General features: G+C 50.2%; 1 protein-coding gene and 1 long non-coding RNA gene across 12 annotated transcripts in view; one reads left to right on the top strand and one right to left on the bottom strand.

Annotated features, from left to right (window-relative positions):
• Positions 1–1,023: 1,023 nt before the first annotated feature.
• Positions 1,024–9,760, bottom strand: LOC140612545 (uncharacterized). 3 transcript variants are annotated; one of them, XR_012013700.1, is made up of 4 exons: positions 9,600–9,760; positions 2,111–2,383; positions 1,696–1,832; positions 1,024–1,445 (listed from the first exon to the last, which is right to left on the bottom strand). It is a non-coding gene; the product is annotated as an uncharacterized lncRNA (long non-coding RNA). The 3 variants fall into 3 exon arrangements; XR_012013698.1 differs by lacking the exon at positions 1,696–1,832 and having other exon boundaries at positions 1,024–1,500; XR_012013699.1 differs by lacking the exon at positions 1,696–1,832.
• CHKA (choline kinase alpha) overlaps positions 8,858–17,054 on the top strand; it is a 71,112-nt gene continuing 62,915 nt past the window's right edge. For 7 of the 9 annotated variants that reach the window (XR_012013697.1, XM_072790174.1, XM_072790175.1 and 4 more), the window contains exon 1: positions 8,858–9,225. Coding sequence is in view for 6 of the 9 variants with exons in the window: in XM_072790174.1 (XP_072646275.1) it covers positions 8,873–9,225 (353 nt within the window). In the remaining 3 variants the exon portion in view is untranslated. Of the gene's footprint in view, positions 9,226–10,105; positions 10,229–17,054 lie in introns of those variants that run through there. The other 2 variants (XM_072790180.1, XM_072790182.1) reach the window with 2 other exon arrangements.

The raw sequence follows: 17,054 nt of genomic DNA, 5'->3' as shown, positions 1-17,054 counted from the left end.
ACCCTCAAGGCTGTTCAGGGACATGTTCAACTCTGTTCCTGTCTTGGTCTATTCACATGATGGGCAGGTTGTCTCCCACGTGCTGATCCAGGGACCCAGGTGTCTTGGAGCTGGTGTGGCTGTCCTGGCTTCTTCCCTTGGATCCTTTGCTGCTAGTCAGAGACAAGGGCCATGGCAGGTGCAAAGAGGCTTTCCCAGAAGTGGCCTCTTTAAGGAGTCACATGGTCCTTGTCTGCTGCAAAGGAGCAGGGGACTGAGAAATATGATCTTCCTACTTGCCCAAGAAGGAGAGGTGCCCCTGGATAGTGGGAGTGTTCTCTCAGCGTCTCTGTCAAGAGAGCCAAGTATGTTCATGAGGGGTGGAATCCACACTGGGGCTGCTGGCTGGAGGGCAGATAGTGCTAAGGCCACCAACGGAGGCTTGAAAGGAGTCAGAAGGGGCACCTGGGTGGCTCAGTGGTTGAGCTGAGCATCTGTCTGACTTTGGCTCAGTCGAGATCCCGGAGTCCTGGGATTGAGTCCTGCATGGGGCTCCCCGCAGGAAGCCTCCTTTCCCTCTGCCTATGTCTCTGCCTCTCTGTGCTTCTCATGAATAAAAGAAATCTTTAAAAGAAAGAAAAATCAATCAATCAATCAATCAATCAGAAATCTGTAGCTAGGGAGGGTCCTAGAGGAGAAGTCTAAGTGCAGAGCTGGGGCCAATGGACCCAAAGTGGGATGCTCCAAAACAAATTTCAGGATGCGGCTATTTCCAGTGATGAGTGCAGAGCATGGCAGCTGGCATCCGCATAAGAAAAGAAGGCACAGACTTCTAGTTATAAAATAAATAAGTCACAGGGATGAAAAGAACAGCATAGGGAACAAATTGTCAGTAGTATTGTAATCACATTGTATGGTGACAGATGGTGACTAACTGACCCTGGTGCCAGGAGCATAAGGTATAGAATTGTCCAATCACTATGTTGTACACCTGAAACCCATATAACATTGTATGTCAGTTATACTTCAATTTAAAAAAAAGTGTTGTTTTTTTTTAAGATTTTATTTATTTATTCATGAGAGACACAAAGAGGGGGCAAGTACACAGGCAGAGGGAGAAGCAGGCCCCATGCAGGGAGCCCAATGCGGGACTCGATCCCAGGACTCCAGGAGCACACCCTGAGCCTAAGGCAGATGCCCAACTGCTGGGCCACTCAGGCGTCCCCAAAAAAGTGTTTTAAAAGAGAGTGCAAAAAAAAAAAAAAAAAAAAAAAGAGAGATTGAGAGAGCGCCAGCGAGGGTTCAAGAACACAGAGGCCAGAGTGGCAGGGGTCATGCAGGTAGATGCGGAGAACGGTGTTCTTTTCTCTTTTCAGGCCCTGGCCACGTTCCAGGTTCTGTCCTCAGCTCTAGTCACTCGTGTGATCCTTCTAATGACCATACGGGGCAGGGACTCCTGTTGTCCCCTTTACCGGCAGGGAACAGAGATGCAAACAGTACAATGACCTGATCGGGGTCAAACTGTGAACAGGGTGGACCCGGGATGAGCAGTCAGGCAACGCGGCGCCCCCCGCCCCCGCGCGGGCATCTCCCGTTCCTCCCGCGAACACGCACAGGGCCCCTGGCGCGTGCGGGCCCTGAAGGCGGTGGAGGGGCCCAGAGAGGGTGGGGGTCTCGCCGCACGAGCCCCCCAGGGAGGGGGCTGGGGGCGCGGACCCTTGGCCTCGGTCGGTCGTAGCTCGGATTAGTCCTGGCTCCGGGGACGCGAACCTTTGCCCGGTCACACGCTGGCGCCGTGGCCCAGGGCGGTTCCTTGCTGCTGTTGCTCTAATTGCGAGGGCAGCTTGGTCAAGCTGGTCGGAGGGGGGCAGACAGCCGTCGGGGGACCGAACATTGCGGGGGGAAGGGGGGCTCCGGCCACGGCCCCGCGGGACTTGCAGGGCAGGGTGGCCGCGCCGGGAGGGAGGCCGAGCTGGGTGGCTCGCCCTGGTGGGTGGGATCTGGGGGGGCACCCCCTCTCGGCGCAGACCCCGCCCCCTCGTCCTCCTGCCCGGCACCTGCCAGCTGGGCCCGCACCCTCTCTTGCCCAGAGGGGAGTGGCGCAGGAATCCCGTCGGGCCAGATTCCTTACCCCAAGGACAGCGGCTCCGCCTGGAATTTGGCCCAGACAGCGGGGCTGGGAGGAGGGTCCAGCCACAGCCTCCCAGGACCCAGATCTTCCAAGGTCGCCTTCTGCTTTCTCCTTCATTCTCTCCCTCTACCCTGTTACATGGCGTTCTAAGAGGCTCTGGGACCAGCCAGGGTCACGTGGAGGGTCGCCAGTGGGGTTCCACCGACTTCTGAGTGGCTTTGTCAGGCCCTGTGCGGTTGAGGGCTGCCAGCTTCCTTGCTTCCCAGTCGCTCACTAAAAGGGAAAGGACAGGGTCAGGGGCGTTGGGGCTAGTGATGCCAAGTACCCCTAAGAGAAGAGACCCTCCCAGCAAGTAGAAGCCAGATCCTGGACTGGGAGAAAGGGAATTAGGTGGGCGTGGCCCAGCAGTGGCCATGGCATCCCGGATAAGCAGAGCCCTGGGTCTCCGCTTACCCATCTGCACAGGGCATCTTTGGATCCTGCTGGTTCTCGTCCACAGAAAGGAGAGCTGTGCCAAGGCCACCTGGCACAAGTCCAGCCCGCAGAGCCCAGGGCTGACTGAGGAAACAGGAGCTCAGTAGGCTGCAGCGTCAGAGTCAAGGCTTCTGGACTTCTAGTCCAGAAGTCTCATTCCCATGCCATGACTTTCATCATATCTAGGATCTTTTGAAAAATGCACTTATTGGGGCAGCCTGGGTGGCTCAGTTGGTTAAGCATCTGCCTTTGGCTAGCGTCATAATCCCAGGGTCCTGGCATTGAGCCCTTCATTGGGCTCCCTGCTCAGCAGGGAGCCTACTTCTCCCTCTCCCCCTGCCTTTCCCCCTGCTTGTACTCTGTCAAATAAATAAAATATTTTTAAAAGTTAAAATGCACTTATTGTGTTACAAAAGTAATGCTTGTAAGCCTCAAAACCACAGGATAGGTATTCACCAAATTTAGAAAGTAAGTTTGAAAGATGTACTTTAAAACACAGGCTACTCTCTCTCTCTCAAATAGATAAATAAAATCTTAAAAAAAAGGGGGGGGGGGAAGTAATCCCTGGATGGCTCAGCGGTTTAGCACCTGCCTTCAGTTCAGGACGTGATCCTGGAGTCCCGGGATCGAGTCCCACACTGGGCTCCCTGCACGGAGCCTGTGCAGATGGGTAAGCTGAGACCCACAGCTCTGCATATCCAGGATGCCGGTGTCTCTGTCTCTGCCTCTCTCTCTCTCTCATGAATAAATATATAAAATCTTTTTTAAAAAGCTTTTTTAAAAAACAAACCAACCACAGGCTCTGGGTGGCCCTTGGGATCACTTCCGGTAGATGGATGGCCATTGCCCAGGGTCTCCCGCAGGGACCTCAGAAGGGCCTTGTATTTAGATTTTGGCTGTCTTCTCTAAATAAGGACAGATTAACACAGAGATATGTGGTCAGGCTTGAAAGATGTTCTTCACACTATACCCTTTGCCACTATTAGCTTGTGTACAGTAAAATTATCTTGCCTGAGACCTTTTGCATGTGTGATATACAAGCATCAATTTGTTCAGCATAAGTATTTAAAATATGACCTGGTTTTAATAATCCTATTGAAGTATTTCTTCGTTTTTGAAAGTGCCAGGAGTCTCAAAAAACAGAAAAGGCCCCAGGCCCTCTTAGACCTCTAGGAGCCCCCAGAGTTCCTGTAGGCTATGTTCTCCCAGGGGCACTTGGGATGTACTGCTTGCAGGTGCTCCCCTCCTGACAACAGGTGATGGCTGCTGTCTTCCAGCCTCTGGGAATCCAGCTAATAGTCAGTAGAAAGGCACAGCCGCCCTTCGTGGGGTCCTGACTTTGTGGCCGGTACTTTCTCTGCTTGTGTCAGTGACTCTCCCCAACAATGCTGTAGGGTAGGAACAATGATCTTCCTCTGGCTTGGACAGGTAGGTGACTTGTCCAAGGCCACAACAGGCATGGAGGCACAAGATCCAAAGATAGGTTTTTATCTATCTTTCATTACCTTCACTCTGTGCTCAGGATCCCTGCAAAGGGCCTGTTCCATCCACCAGACAGTAGGCATTCAAGTCACTGGCTTTCTTTAAGCCCGCCAGGCCCTAAGCTCTGCCTGTGGCCTGAATTCACTGGGGCTAAGTATATGGTAGGAGGCCACCAAGTAGGACCACGCTTGGGCTCAGAGACCTGCTGCTAGGCCAGCCCAGTCTCTAGCTAGCTGACAGAGTATCCTGGGTTTGGTAGGACCAAACCCAGGCATGCCATGAAGAGGCCCAGCCCCTTGTTACTCTGCTGGAGGGGACTGAAACCCAATCGGAGCATATAGGATCTCAGCCTGTTGGCCTCTGAGCACTCCCCATCAATATTTTAAGGCTCAGAAAAGAAGTAGGGAGGCCTAGTCCCGGGTGCAGTCTAGAAGGGGGTGGTAAGCCCAGCACAGCTAGGATGCTGCTGCCTCAGTGAACCCCCACTGCATGTAATGGTCCAAAGGTGATTTTGATGCAGATGGACAAGTCTCCTCTGCATTCACAGGAAGTCCTGGGGTGAGGTCTCTTCCATTTTGGGGGGTGTAGACTCAGAAAGCTCTTCCTTTGAATAGGCCTTGCAGTTGGAGTTGGAGGCAGGGCTGTGGCCCATGGGACCCTGGTCTGCCCAGTGGTCCTGGGGACACCCCTGCCCAGTCCCACAGGCCAGACCAGAGGCATGAGTCTGCAGGAATGTCAGGGACTGGTCAGAGACTTCCCAACCACCTCCTTCCCACATTGCTCCCAAGGCCTATCACCCACACCCTCTGTGTCTGCTCTCAGAATTCAGCACCAACCAGAGCTTTTGGAAATTATTTTCTTATGTCCCAGAAGGAAGTTTTTGCTATGGGAACGCCCTCTCTCCAGCCCCAGTACCTGTCATAGCAAATTTCTCTTTAAGCCTTGGCCACTTGTGCATGCATATTGACATTTTGATCAGAGAATGTACATTCCATCCAAAAATGAATTCTTTTCTGAGATGACATTGTCTTCTTGGGCTGAGCTGCTCCAAGTATGTATATTATTCATTACTGAATACCAGCCACTGGCTGAGAAGCCATGTCATGCAGTACACTACGTAACAATACAGGTGCTTCTTGCTCCTGGCATCCTCTTGTTCCCCCGTCACAACACCTCTGTGCCTTGGGGATGACACCAGCATGCTTCGTTTTACTGTGCTTTGTTTCATTGCACTTCACAGACACTGCATTTTTTAACAGATGCAAGATTTGTGGCAACCTGGCGTCAAGCAAGGCTGTCGGTACCATTTTTTCCAACAGCATTGACTCTCTTGGTGTCTCTGTGTCACATTTTAGTAATTATAGCAATATTTCCAACTTTTTCCTCATTATTGTATTTGTTATGATGATCTGCGATGACAACTCACTGTAAGTTCAGAGGATGATTAGCATTTATTAGTAGTAAAGTATTTTCTTTAAAGATTTTTTTCAAATAATCTCAACATCTGATGTGGGGCTTGAACTCACAACCCTGAGATCGAGAGTCCCATGCTCTACCATCCAGGTGTCTTGCGATAAAGTATTTTTAAATTAAGGCATATACACTGTTTTTTTATTTTGGACATGCTACTGTACACTTAATGAACTATAGTATAGTGGAATTATTACTTTTATCTGCACTGGGAAATCAAAACATTCGTTTCACTGACTTTATTGTGATATCTGCTTTATTGTGGTGGTCTGGAACTGAACCTGTAATGTCTCTGAGGTATGCCTGTCAGCCCCATTTTACAGCTGAGGAAACTGAGGCTCAGTTCAAAGATATGGTTAGTAAGTACTGAACCAGAATTTCATCTAGTCAGCCAATATTTGAGTGTCCACAAACATCAGGGCCTGTCTGTCATGGGTTTGGAGAAAGATATTCAAGGTCCCAGCTTTCCTGGAGGCTCCATGTGTTGAGAAGATGGACAATACACAATAAACAAACAGGAATGAGGAGAGAGGCACTGGGTGGCCGTGGTTGGACAGTGTTGCTATTCTAGATTGGAATAGGAGCCAGGCAGAGCTGTTTTCCTCACTATGCAGTGCTGCCAATGACTGGCCCATAAATAATGTGGAAAATGAATCCTTCGTACCACCTTTGACCTGGCCACATTTAACTCCTGATACACCAACATGTAGGCTCAACATCTTTTTTTTTTTTTTTTTTTCTTTTTTTGAGTAAGCTCTACGTCCAGTGTGGGGCCTGAACTCGCCACCCCCAGATCAAGAGGCACATTGACTATTTGACTAAGCCAGCTAGGTGCTCCATGGACCCAAATATCTTTTATAGCTTGGTCCAGGTGCTGGACGAACACTGAGGTTATTTCCAGCTTTCTCCAATTACAGATGGTGAGGCAGTGGATGGTATGATGCATGGGGCTTTCCGCTCTGGATGACTTCTTGGTAGAAAGTCTTGAGAATGTGGTTGGCAGCTCAAAGGTCACGAACATATTTATCACTCTGGATTTCTCCTGGTGGAGCCTGATAGGTCCGGTGCTTTTCCTGAGCACCTACTTGGTGCCAAGCCCCATCTTCATTATACATCCTCATTGATTACTCTGGAAAGGGGACTGCCTGGAAAATGCCTTTTTCAACCTTTCAAAGCCTTGCTCAAACACCCCCTGGCAAGGCTTCCCCTACTTTTAGGGCAGAATTAGTCTTTTTTCATGTAAAACCTCTTATTTTAGCATCATGATATGCCAAGCTTCCTCAGCCTCTGCCCTGGTGGTTTTGTCCCAGCACTAAGGGTGGGAGCTGAGTGGCCAAGCCAAGGATGAGCTTATTAGAGCTACATTCAGGATTTTGTTTGATTGTAGGGGAGGGAAGTTTTCTACCCTCTTGGAAGTAATACTCTTCACACAAAGGAGCCAGGATGCCCTGCGCTCACCTCTCATCTTGGGTAAGAGACCTCAGCTGAGGCATGCAGCTTCTGTAGGACTCAGTCTTCATATCTATAAATGGAAGTACCTTTAATAAGGCATCCTTTCCTTCCCACAGGGAACTGCCATCCCATAAAGGCGCCTGTGGGTTCTAACAGCCCAAACCAGCAGACGCCAGAGTTACTTCTAGTGCCCTTTCCTCCCTGCCAGGTTTCTGGCATTCCGGAGATTACTAGGTGGCTGCCAGGGGACAGTGGGACAAAAGGTCTGTCACCTGGGCAGGCCGGTGGACACAGCCCCACCTCCCTACGAGTATTATTTTTAGACAAAGTCCTTGGCTACTTTATCTAAATGGCCTGACTGGAGACCTTGACTTCCCAGCTTTTCAAATATCCAATGGGACTCTCACCTTCCCTTCCACCCAAACGCCTAGGCTACTCCCAGGTCCTTAGCCCAGTGTTCCGGCCCCATCTCTACAGCTGTCTCATCAAAAGCCCCCTTTCATTAGGACGCTTTTTCTCAATCAGACCATTTTTCTTGGAGCAAGTTCAGCTAAGTACACGCTGTCTAAAAAGAGGTTTTCGGGCAGGCTGAAATCCCACGCAGAAGCCATTTTCTGTAATCCAGGCGCTTAATTTCCTAAGCAGCCTGGGAAACCTCTTGTCCCAGCTCATGTCCCATAAATTAGGATCCGTAATGTTTATGCTTATCTGTAACCCACTTCCAGAAAGGATCGGGGCGGGAGGGTCAAAGAGGAGTGAGGCACAGCGGCCCCTATGGCAAGGGGAGCAGGGCCGTCGTCCCCCTCCGCGGGCAAAGGTGCATTAGTCGCGGTCACGGGGCTGCCCCCTGCGCGGGGGCGGGCGGGGCGCCCACAAAGCCAGCAGCCCCGTGTCATTCACCTTTGGCCAGAGCCCCGCTGCGGGATGCCGCCCCGCCCGCCCCGAGCCTCGAGGCTCTGGCGTCCTCAGCACCAAGGACAGGGAAACTGAGGCTGCCGGAGACCTGGGAGGGCGGGGTCCCCTGAGCGGCCTCGAACCAATCGCCTCTGCCCCCTTTCGGACCGGGGCTTCTGACCAGGGGATAAGTCGCTCCTCTGGCTTCTGGCTGGACGCAGCGTGGCCGCGAGGAGCTAAGCCGGCGCCGGGAAACGTTATAAAAACACACCCACGGAGCTGCAGAAGGAGGGGCCCTGCCCAAGGTCGTGCGGAAAGAGGCGCCGGCTTCCTGCTTGCCCCCGGCCAGGCCCCGGCCTCTGACGCCCCGGGGTCCCCAGGGGCCCAAGCAAACTGTCCGAGCCCCAGACAAATCCGAGCCCCAGACCCCCGCTGAGGGGCCGCCCTCACCCGGTCCCCGCACCGCTCCAGGGGCGCCCCCGCGCCTCCTCGCTGCGCTCCAACCCCGCGACCCCCCGCGCCGGCTCGACGCCCCGCCCCCCGCCCCCCGCGCCGGCCCCGCCCCCCGCGCCGGCAGCGCCCGGGGCGGGGGCGGCACCGCAGCCAATAGCGAGGTGGCGTGGCGAGGGCGGCGGCGGTTGTGATGCGCCGGGCCGGCGGGCGCCAGCCAATCCGCGGCGAGCTCGAGGGCGGGCTGCGACGCGAGCGGCGCTCCTCGTGCGGCGGCGGTATAGGAGCGAGCGCCGCGGCCAGCAGGGCCAGCAGGGCCAGCCGAGCGCCGCCGCCGCCGCCGCCGCCTCCTCCGCCCGCCGCCCGCTCCCTCCGCGCCGCCGCCCCGCGTCCGCCCGGCGCGCCCGCTCCCGGCCGGCCCGTCGGAGAGCCGGCGAGCCGCCTCCGCGCCCGGCCTCCGTGAGGGGGGCGCCCGGCCGGACCCTGAGCCTCGCCCTCTCGCGCTGCGGCCGCCCGCGCCTCCTCAGCCGTCTGCCCGGCATGAAGACCAAGTTCTGCAACGGGGGCGAGGCGGAGCCCTCGCCGCTCGGGCTGCTGCTGAGCTGCGGCGGCGGCGGCGGCGGCGGCGGCAACGCAGCCCCGGCGCCCGGCGTGGGGCAGCAGCGCGACGCCGCCAGCGACCGCGAGCCCAAGCAGCTGGGCGGCCCGCCGCCGCCGCTCGCGCTGCCCCCGCCGCCGCCGCCGCCGCTGCCGCTGCCCCCGCCCCCGCCGCCGCCGGCCGACGAGCAGCCCGACCCTCGGACGCGGCGCAGGGCCTATCTGTGGTGCAGGGAGTTCCTGCCCGGCGCCTGGCGGGGCCTTCTCGAGGACCAGTTCCACATCAGCGTCATCAGGTCGGTGGCGGTGCCCCGCCGGGGTGGGCGCCCGGGGCCCCCGCGGCCAGCCGCTACCCGGTCAGGTGATGCGGGCCGGGCGGGGGCGGGGCCTGCGGGCCGAGGGGGCGGGGCCTGCGGGCTGCGCGGGGGCTCCGGACCCGGTTCCCCGACCGCGGCCGGGGCCCCGCGGCGCCGCCAGGACCTTCCAGGAGTCAGGCCGTTGGGGGGCGGGGGGGACCGGTTTCGTGGGAAACCGTCAGCAGAACAATGCCGCCGAATCACAAAGTGCGTTTTGTCCCGAAGCCTAACATCTGCCTGGGAAGTCCCTTTGCGGTTGAGGGCCTTGAAAACGCGGACGGGTGTCGTGACCGACTTTCAAAAAAAAAAATCACCTGGTAACTTCGCTTCTAGTTCCTCGAGTCCGTGGGTTTGCTTTTTCTCTCCGCTCTCAAGAGAGTCACTTATTTGTTAGTGTCCAAGGGGGTGATAGTGGTTCGTCCGCGCCGACACTGCTCAGGCCCAGGGCTGTATTTGTGGTCAAAGTTTAGGAGGTGTGGCTCCAAGAATTATGAGCAAGGGAGAAGGAGTTTCCCTCCTTTTCCCCTCCCACTTTTTAAACTAAAAATGTTTAGTCGTAAATTTAAATGACAAAAAGAGTATGTGTTATGTATTCAGACTTAACAGGAAAACAGACTCCCTTGGTTTCTGCTGCCATGAGATAACCATTTAACAGTTTGTGTGTGTCCTTCTGTTGAGACCTTTAAAAATGCGTTTCTTTTTTTTTTTTTTTTTTTTTTCTCTCTGCTGACTTTCTTTTAGCTGGTTGGCCAGGTTGAGCGTCCTATGTAGAAACTGGCTGGCTGCCATTGATAATCCCCAAATCCAGTTGTAGTCATTTGATTCCTTTTCAGTGCCCAGCCTTTGAGCAGAGCTGCCAGTGCGACACAATAACCAAGCTTCACTTCCTTGTTGTGCCTGTGGCCTCTCACAGATTTGCTCATGGAGAAGTGAGAGTCAAAAGGTAGGAATGAAAAACAGATGTTCAGATAATCTCACAATTGCCTACTGACGTTTTGTTTTGATGAAACTCTCCAAAACGATCACATTTAGGTAGGCCTGAAAATTCCTCCGTGAAAAAGGCGATAGAGCTCATCAGAGGCCGTGTCATCAGTCCGTAAGGGGCTGGAGGTCAGTGGCTGTTTGCTTTTGTCAGAGCCTGAACTGCTAGGTCTCTGGTACCCCTCCTCCTGCTCTGGTGCCCTTGCCTGTTGCCTGTGAAGACGTTTGGACACCCTGGGATCCAGCCTTAAGACGTTTCTTTTGTGGCTCCTTTTGGGGGACTGTCACTGGTCAGTTAAACCTTTGTGTTTTTCTCAAAACTGTCACTGTAAGAGCATTGAGGATGTGTTTTGTTTCTTTTCTCCAAGACTAAGTAGTCTTAGGAATGGTCTTGGAAGCATCATTTTGGTTTGGTTTTAAAACAATGTATGGGATACATTGCCTCTTAGTTCTGTTTTCTGAAAGAGAATGTGGTTATGGAATCCATTTAATAAGGAGAAAAGAGGTGACTTAGGACACAGGAAGAGAGTAAGAGGTAAGGGAGTGATACCTAGCTTTTAAAAGCAAAAGAGGCAGTTGAGGGTGGGGAATAGGGTTCCCCTTGGTTGAAATCTGGTGAACCTCCATGGGCAGTGGCCTTTCCTGTGGCTCCAGCTATTAGGTGTTACTCTTGATGATCTTTCAGCTTTTGGCTGAGTGCTGGTCCCTCTGCAGCGCTTTATCAGATCTTACCACCTCATCTCAGTCTATCTGTCCCACATTTAACCCTATTACTCCTTCCCACCCTGGAATATGCTTTTGCTGCTTTCTGTTTTGGGTTGGTAACAGCAGCTGGCCAGAACCCCAGGACCGCTGCCACCTTTGCACTCCCCCCGGAAGCCCCTCCTCTACCTGCAGTGGCAGGTGAGATCACGTGAGCTACTTCTGCATCCACACCTGCTGTCTTCTCTCTGTGCTGTTTCTGAGGCCAGGAGTTCAGGTCCGTGTCCTTGCTTAGACCTGGCACAGGAGGCGCCTTTGGATGTCCTTGTGCTTTGGGCTCCCTCCTCGAGTTCTGGGTCCCCTTGGTAGATATTTCTCAAATATTGTTACTCTTTGTTTCAAAGTTTATGTGGCTTCCTGTGGCTGGGGAATAAAATCCAGACTTGTTTGCATGCTTTAAACTTGGGCCCCAGCCTCCCTTTCTAGAGTGGTTCCTTTTTGTTGCTATTGTTTGAAAATTGCTTTTTCCCTCTTACCAGAAGCGAGCAGCAATGAGCTCCTTACACGGGACCCTGCGTTTCCTGAATGAGCTTTGTGCTTTCATTTCTAGGCCTTTCTTTGCTCTTATACTTGGCTTGGCAGCCTGGTGTGTCTGCTTTTAAACTTCCTCCTTCAAGGCCTAGCTTAAGGAGAAACAGAATTAATTTCTTTATTTATGTCTTTTCTGTAGCACTTCATAACCATACGCAGCTTCACAGCAACAGCAGCTACCACATTTCTGTGTTTATTCTTTGCCATTTCTGTTGGGTTGAATTCCTAGAGGGCATTTTCTTTTTCTTTTTCTTTTTCTTTTTTTTTTAGAGGGCTTTTTCTATTCCTCTCTATCTCTAGCAATGGAATTGTGCCTGACTCCTGGTGGGCACTGAATTTTAAATTGACCTCTTTGCTATTCTCTTATCTGTAATGACAGGGGTCTTTTTAACCAGACTATTCGTTTGCTTGAGTCCCTGTAGCTAGGAGTGTTATAGGGAAAGATAAGAATTATCACATTAGGGCACCTGGGTGGCTCCTTGGTTAATTGCCCAGCTCTTGCTTTTGGCTCATGATCTTAGGGTTAGATCATGATCTTAGGGTTGTAAGATCAAGCCCCGCATGGGACTCTGTGCTGGGTGTGGAATCTGCTAAAAGATCTACCTCAACCCTGACCCTCCTCATGCTTGCTCTCTCTCTCTCAAAAAAAAAAAAAAAAAAGGAATTATTGTAACATAAACATCGTCATTAATAAACTGATCACTTGAAAGTTTTGTCCATGCCTGCCATCACAGCTGCTCACTAGCTTCTGTTTAGGCTTATCAAATCAAAGGTTTGTTACCATTCTCATTGATGATTGGTAAAAGTCACAATCAGTTGTGAAATGAAATTGCAGATCTTTTAAGATTTCATGAAGTTTGATGGAAAAAACGTTTGAGAGCTTTTAAAGCCTCACACATACCTGTTGACACATTACATCCCACGGACTAGCTAACAGTTGAAAACTGATAGAGAAGGTGATACCCTGAGATCTCCCAAGTAGAATAATTTAATTATCAAAAAACTGAGAGAAGTCCATGAAAATACTGTCCAAATCCCTAGACATATTTGCACAGTAATGCAGTAAGGATCAGATAGGGAGTGAGTTGTAGTTTATGGTGTCATCAATAAGTTTTTTGATAAAAGTATGCCAAAATTCCCTACTTAGTTTCCTTCTTATGTACACAGTTACATTTATAACCTAAATTATGTTATGTATAACTTTTAGTTTCATTTCTCAAGATGAAGTTTCATTTACATTTTGCTTTTACTATTTACTGTGAGAATTTGGTCCCTCATGTGGCCTTACTTTTTTATTTTTATTTTATTTTTTTTATTTTACTTTTTTATTTCTTTAAAGATTTTATTTATTTATTCATGAGAGACAGAAAGAGAGAGAGAGAGGCAGAGACACAGGCAGAGGGAGAAGCAGGCTCCATGCAGGGAGCCCAATGTGGGACTCGATCCCGGGTCTCCAGGATCATACCCCGGGCTGAAGGTGGCACTAAACTGCTGAGCCACCCGGTTTTTTTTTTTTTTTTTTTTTTAAGATTTTATTTATTTATTTATTCATGAGAGTCACACAGAGGCAGAGACACAGACAGAGGGAGAAGCAGGCTCCTCGCAGGGAGCCTGATATGGGACTCAATCCCTAGACTGGGATCATGCCCTGAGCCGAAGGCAGATCGCTGAGCCACCCAGGCATCCAAAAGTGGGCTTACTTTTTAAAAAAAATTAATAAATTTGGGGTGCCTGCCTGGCTTAGTCCATGGAGCATGTGACTCTTGATCTCAGGGTCATATATTCAAGACCCACTTTGGGTGTAGAGCTTACTTAGAAAAAAATTAATGAACTTAACTTTTTAAAAATTTATTTATTTATTTATTTATTTATTTATTTATTTACCCACCCAGAGAGAGAGAGAGACAGAGAGACAGACACAGGCAGAGGGAGAAGCAGGCTCCATGCAGGGACCCGGATGTGGGACTTGATCACAGGACTCCAGGATCACGCCCTGGGCTGAAGGCAGGTGCTAAACCACTGAGCCACCCAGGTGTCCCAGAACTTAACTTTTCTAGAGCAGTTTTATTTTATTATTATTATTTTTTTAGAGCAGTTTTATTTTTTTTATTTTTTATTTATTTATTTTTTTTAGAGCAGTTTTAGATTCACAGCCAAATTGCAGAAAGTACAAAGTTCCCATATATCCTGTGTTCTCCTGTCACCCCACCGGAGTGGTACATTGGTTACAGTTGATGAACCTACACTGATGTCATTATCATTCAGAGTCCCTAATTTACACTGATCCTCTGTGTTTTTAATTTAAAGATCCTCTGTCCTCTGCCTGTCCCTCTCTCCTCCCAACCCTTTTTCTCAAATGTTCTTTGATTTGAAGCATAAAGTATGTAGCCTTCATATTGGCTTCTTTCCTTATCAGTATGCATTTAAAAGTCTCCATGTCTTTTCATGGCTTACCATATCATGATAGTATATTTCATTTTAATACTGAATAACATTTCATCACCCAGATGTACCATAGTTTATTCATTTACCTACTGAAGGACATCTTGGTTGCTTCCAAGTTTGGCAGTTATGAATAAAGGTGTTGTAAAAAAAAAAAAGGTGTTGTAAATATCCACGTGCAGCTTTTTGTGTTGATGCAAGTTTTCAATTCTTTGAGTAAATACGAAGTAAATACGAAGTTGTGCAATTGCTGTATTGTGTGGTAAGAGCATGTTTTGTTTTGTAAGAAATAACCAGTCTCTCTTCCAGAGTGGTTGTGCCATCTTGCATTCCCATCAGCACTGTGCGAGAGCTCCTGGTGCTCCACACCTTCCCCAGCATTTGGCATCAGCATTCTAGATTTGGGCCACTCTGATAGATGTGCACTGGTATCTTGTTGTTTTGGGTTTCTTTTTTTTTTTTTTAAGATTTATTTAATTAACAGAGTTAGGGAGCACAAGCATGTGGAGCAGCTGAGCAGGGAGCCTGACGTGGGGCTCCATCCCATCCCAGGACCCTGGGATCATGACCCGAGCTGAAGGCAGATGCTTAACCGACTGAGCCATCTAGGCGCCCATGGCATCTTGTTTTAATTTGCAATTCCCTAATGGCATATGACATGGGGAATCTTTTTATCTGCTTATGTGCCTTCTGTATATCTTTTTTTTTTTTCCTGTATATCTTCTTTGGTGAGGTTTGTGTTTAGGTTTTTTTGCTCATTTTTTATGTTATTTATTTTTATTTTTTAAAAGATTTTATTTATTCCTGAGACACACACACACACACACACACACACACAGAGGCAGAGACACAGGCAGAGGGAGAAGGAGGCTCCATGCAGGGAGCCCAACGTGGGACTCAATCCCGGGTCTTCAGGCTCACGCCCTGGGCTGAAGGCAGTGCTAAACTGCTGAGCCACCCAGGCTGCCCATTTTGCCCATTTTTAAAATCAAGTTGCCTATTTTTTTATTGTTGCATTTTAAGAGGTCTTTGTATCTTTTAGCTAATAGTCCTTTATCCAGTGTGTCTTTTGCAGATATTTTCTTCCAGTTTGTGATTGTCACCTTATTTTCTTGAATAGTGTCTTTGTGGAGTTTGAAGTTTTAATGAATTCCAGGGGCCCCTGGAACTCCATTGGTTAAGCATCTACCTTCGGCTCAGGTTGGGATTTCAGGGTCCGGAGATCCGACCCTGAGTCTAGTTCCCTGCTCAGTGGGGAGCCTGCTTCTTCCTCTCCCACTCCCCCTACTTGTGTGCTCACGTTCTTTGTTGAATAATAAATAAAATCTTAAAAAAAAATTTTAATGAATTCCACCTTATCAATCATTTCTTTCATGGATTGTGCCTTTGGTGTTGTATGTAAAATGTAATCACCATGAGCAAGGCTGTTTATTTATTTATTTGTTTGTTTATTTTAAGGTTTTATTTATTTATCCATGAGAGACACACAGAGAGAGAGAGAGAGGCAGGGACACAAGCAGAGGGAGAAGCAGGCTCCATGCCGGGACTCTGATGCGGGACTCGATCTTGGATCTCTAGGATCACACCCTGGGCCGAAGGCGGCGCTAAACTGCTGAACCACCTGGGCTGCCCGAGCAAGGCTGTTTAGATGATAGTGTGGTTTGTAGTTTTGCATTTTATGTTTAGGTCTAGGATCCATTTTGTGTTAACTTTTGTAAAGGATGTAAGGTTTGTGTCTAGATTTCTTTTCTTTTCTCTTTTCTTTTCTCTTCTTTTCTTTTCTTTTCTTTTCTTTTCTTTTCTTTTCTTTTCTTTTCTTTCTTCCCCTCCCTCCCTTTCTTTCTTTCTCTCTCTCTCTCTCTCTTTCTTTCTTTCTTTCTTTCTTCTTCTTTCTTTCTTTCTTTTCTAGATTTATTTATTCGTTAGAGACACACGCAGAGAGAGAGAGGCAGAGACATAGGCAGAGGGAGAAGCAGGCTTCTCACAGGGACCCTGATGTGGGACTCGATCCTGGATCCTGGGGTCATGCTCTGAGCCAAAGGCAGATGCTCAACTGCTGAGCCACCCAGGTGTCGTGTCGTGTCTTGTCTTGTCTCATCTCGTCTCGTCTTGTCTCCTCTCGTCTCGTCTTGTCTCGCCTTTCCTTCCCCTTCCCCTTCCCCTTCCCCCTTCCCCTTTCCCTTTCCCTTCCCCTTCCCCTTTCCCCTTCCCTTTCCCTTTCCCCTTCCCTTTCCCCTTTCCGTTTCCCCTTCCCTTTCCCTTTCCCCTTCCCCTTTCCCCTTCCCCTTCCCCTTTCCCTTTCCCCTTCCCCTTTCCCCTTCCCCTTCCCCTTTCCCCTTTCCCCTTCCCCCTTCCCCCTTTCCCCCTTTCCCCTTCCCCCTTTCCCCTTCCCCCCTTCCCCTTCCCCTTCCCCTTTCCCCTTTCTCCTTCCCTTCCCTTTCCCTTCCCTTTCCCTTCCCTTCCCTTTCCCTTCCCTTTCCCTTCCCTTCCCTTCCCTTCCCTTCCCTTCCCTTCCCTTCCCTTCCCTTCCCCTTCCCCTTCCCCTTCCCCTTCCCCCTTCCCTTCCCCTTCCCCTTCCCCTTCCCCTTCCCCTTCCCTTCCTCTTCCCTTCCTCTTCTTTCTCTCCTTGCCCAGTGTGGAGCCCAATGCAGAACTTGAACTCATAACCCTGAGATCAACACCTGAGCTGCAATCAAAAGTTGGACACTGGGATCCCTGGGTGGCGCAGCGGTTTGGCGCCTGCCTTTGGCCCAGGGCGCGATCTTGGAAATCCGGGATCGAATCCCACGTCGGGCTCCCGGTGCATGGAGCCTACTTCTCCCTCTGCCTGTGTCTCTGCCTCTCTCTCTCTCACTGTGTGCCTATCATGAATAAATAAAAATTAAAAAAACAAAAACAAAAAACAAAAGTTGGACACTTAACTGACTGAGCCACCCAGGTGCCCTTAGATTTCATTTTTTAATTGTGAATGTCTAGTTCCAGCACCATTTGTTAAGACTGTCCCTTCTCTATTGAATTGCCTTTGCTCTTTGTCAAGATCAGTGGACTGTATT

This window comes from Canis lupus, chromosome 21, assembly GCF_048164855.1.
Source record: "Canis lupus baileyi chromosome 21, mCanLup2.hap1, whole genome shotgun sequence".
Taxonomy (NCBI): domain Eukaryota; kingdom Metazoa; phylum Chordata; class Mammalia; order Carnivora; family Canidae; genus Canis; species Canis lupus.
The sequence above is the reverse complement of the archived record's forward strand: the minus strand, read 5'-3'. Positions and strand labels throughout refer to the sequence as shown.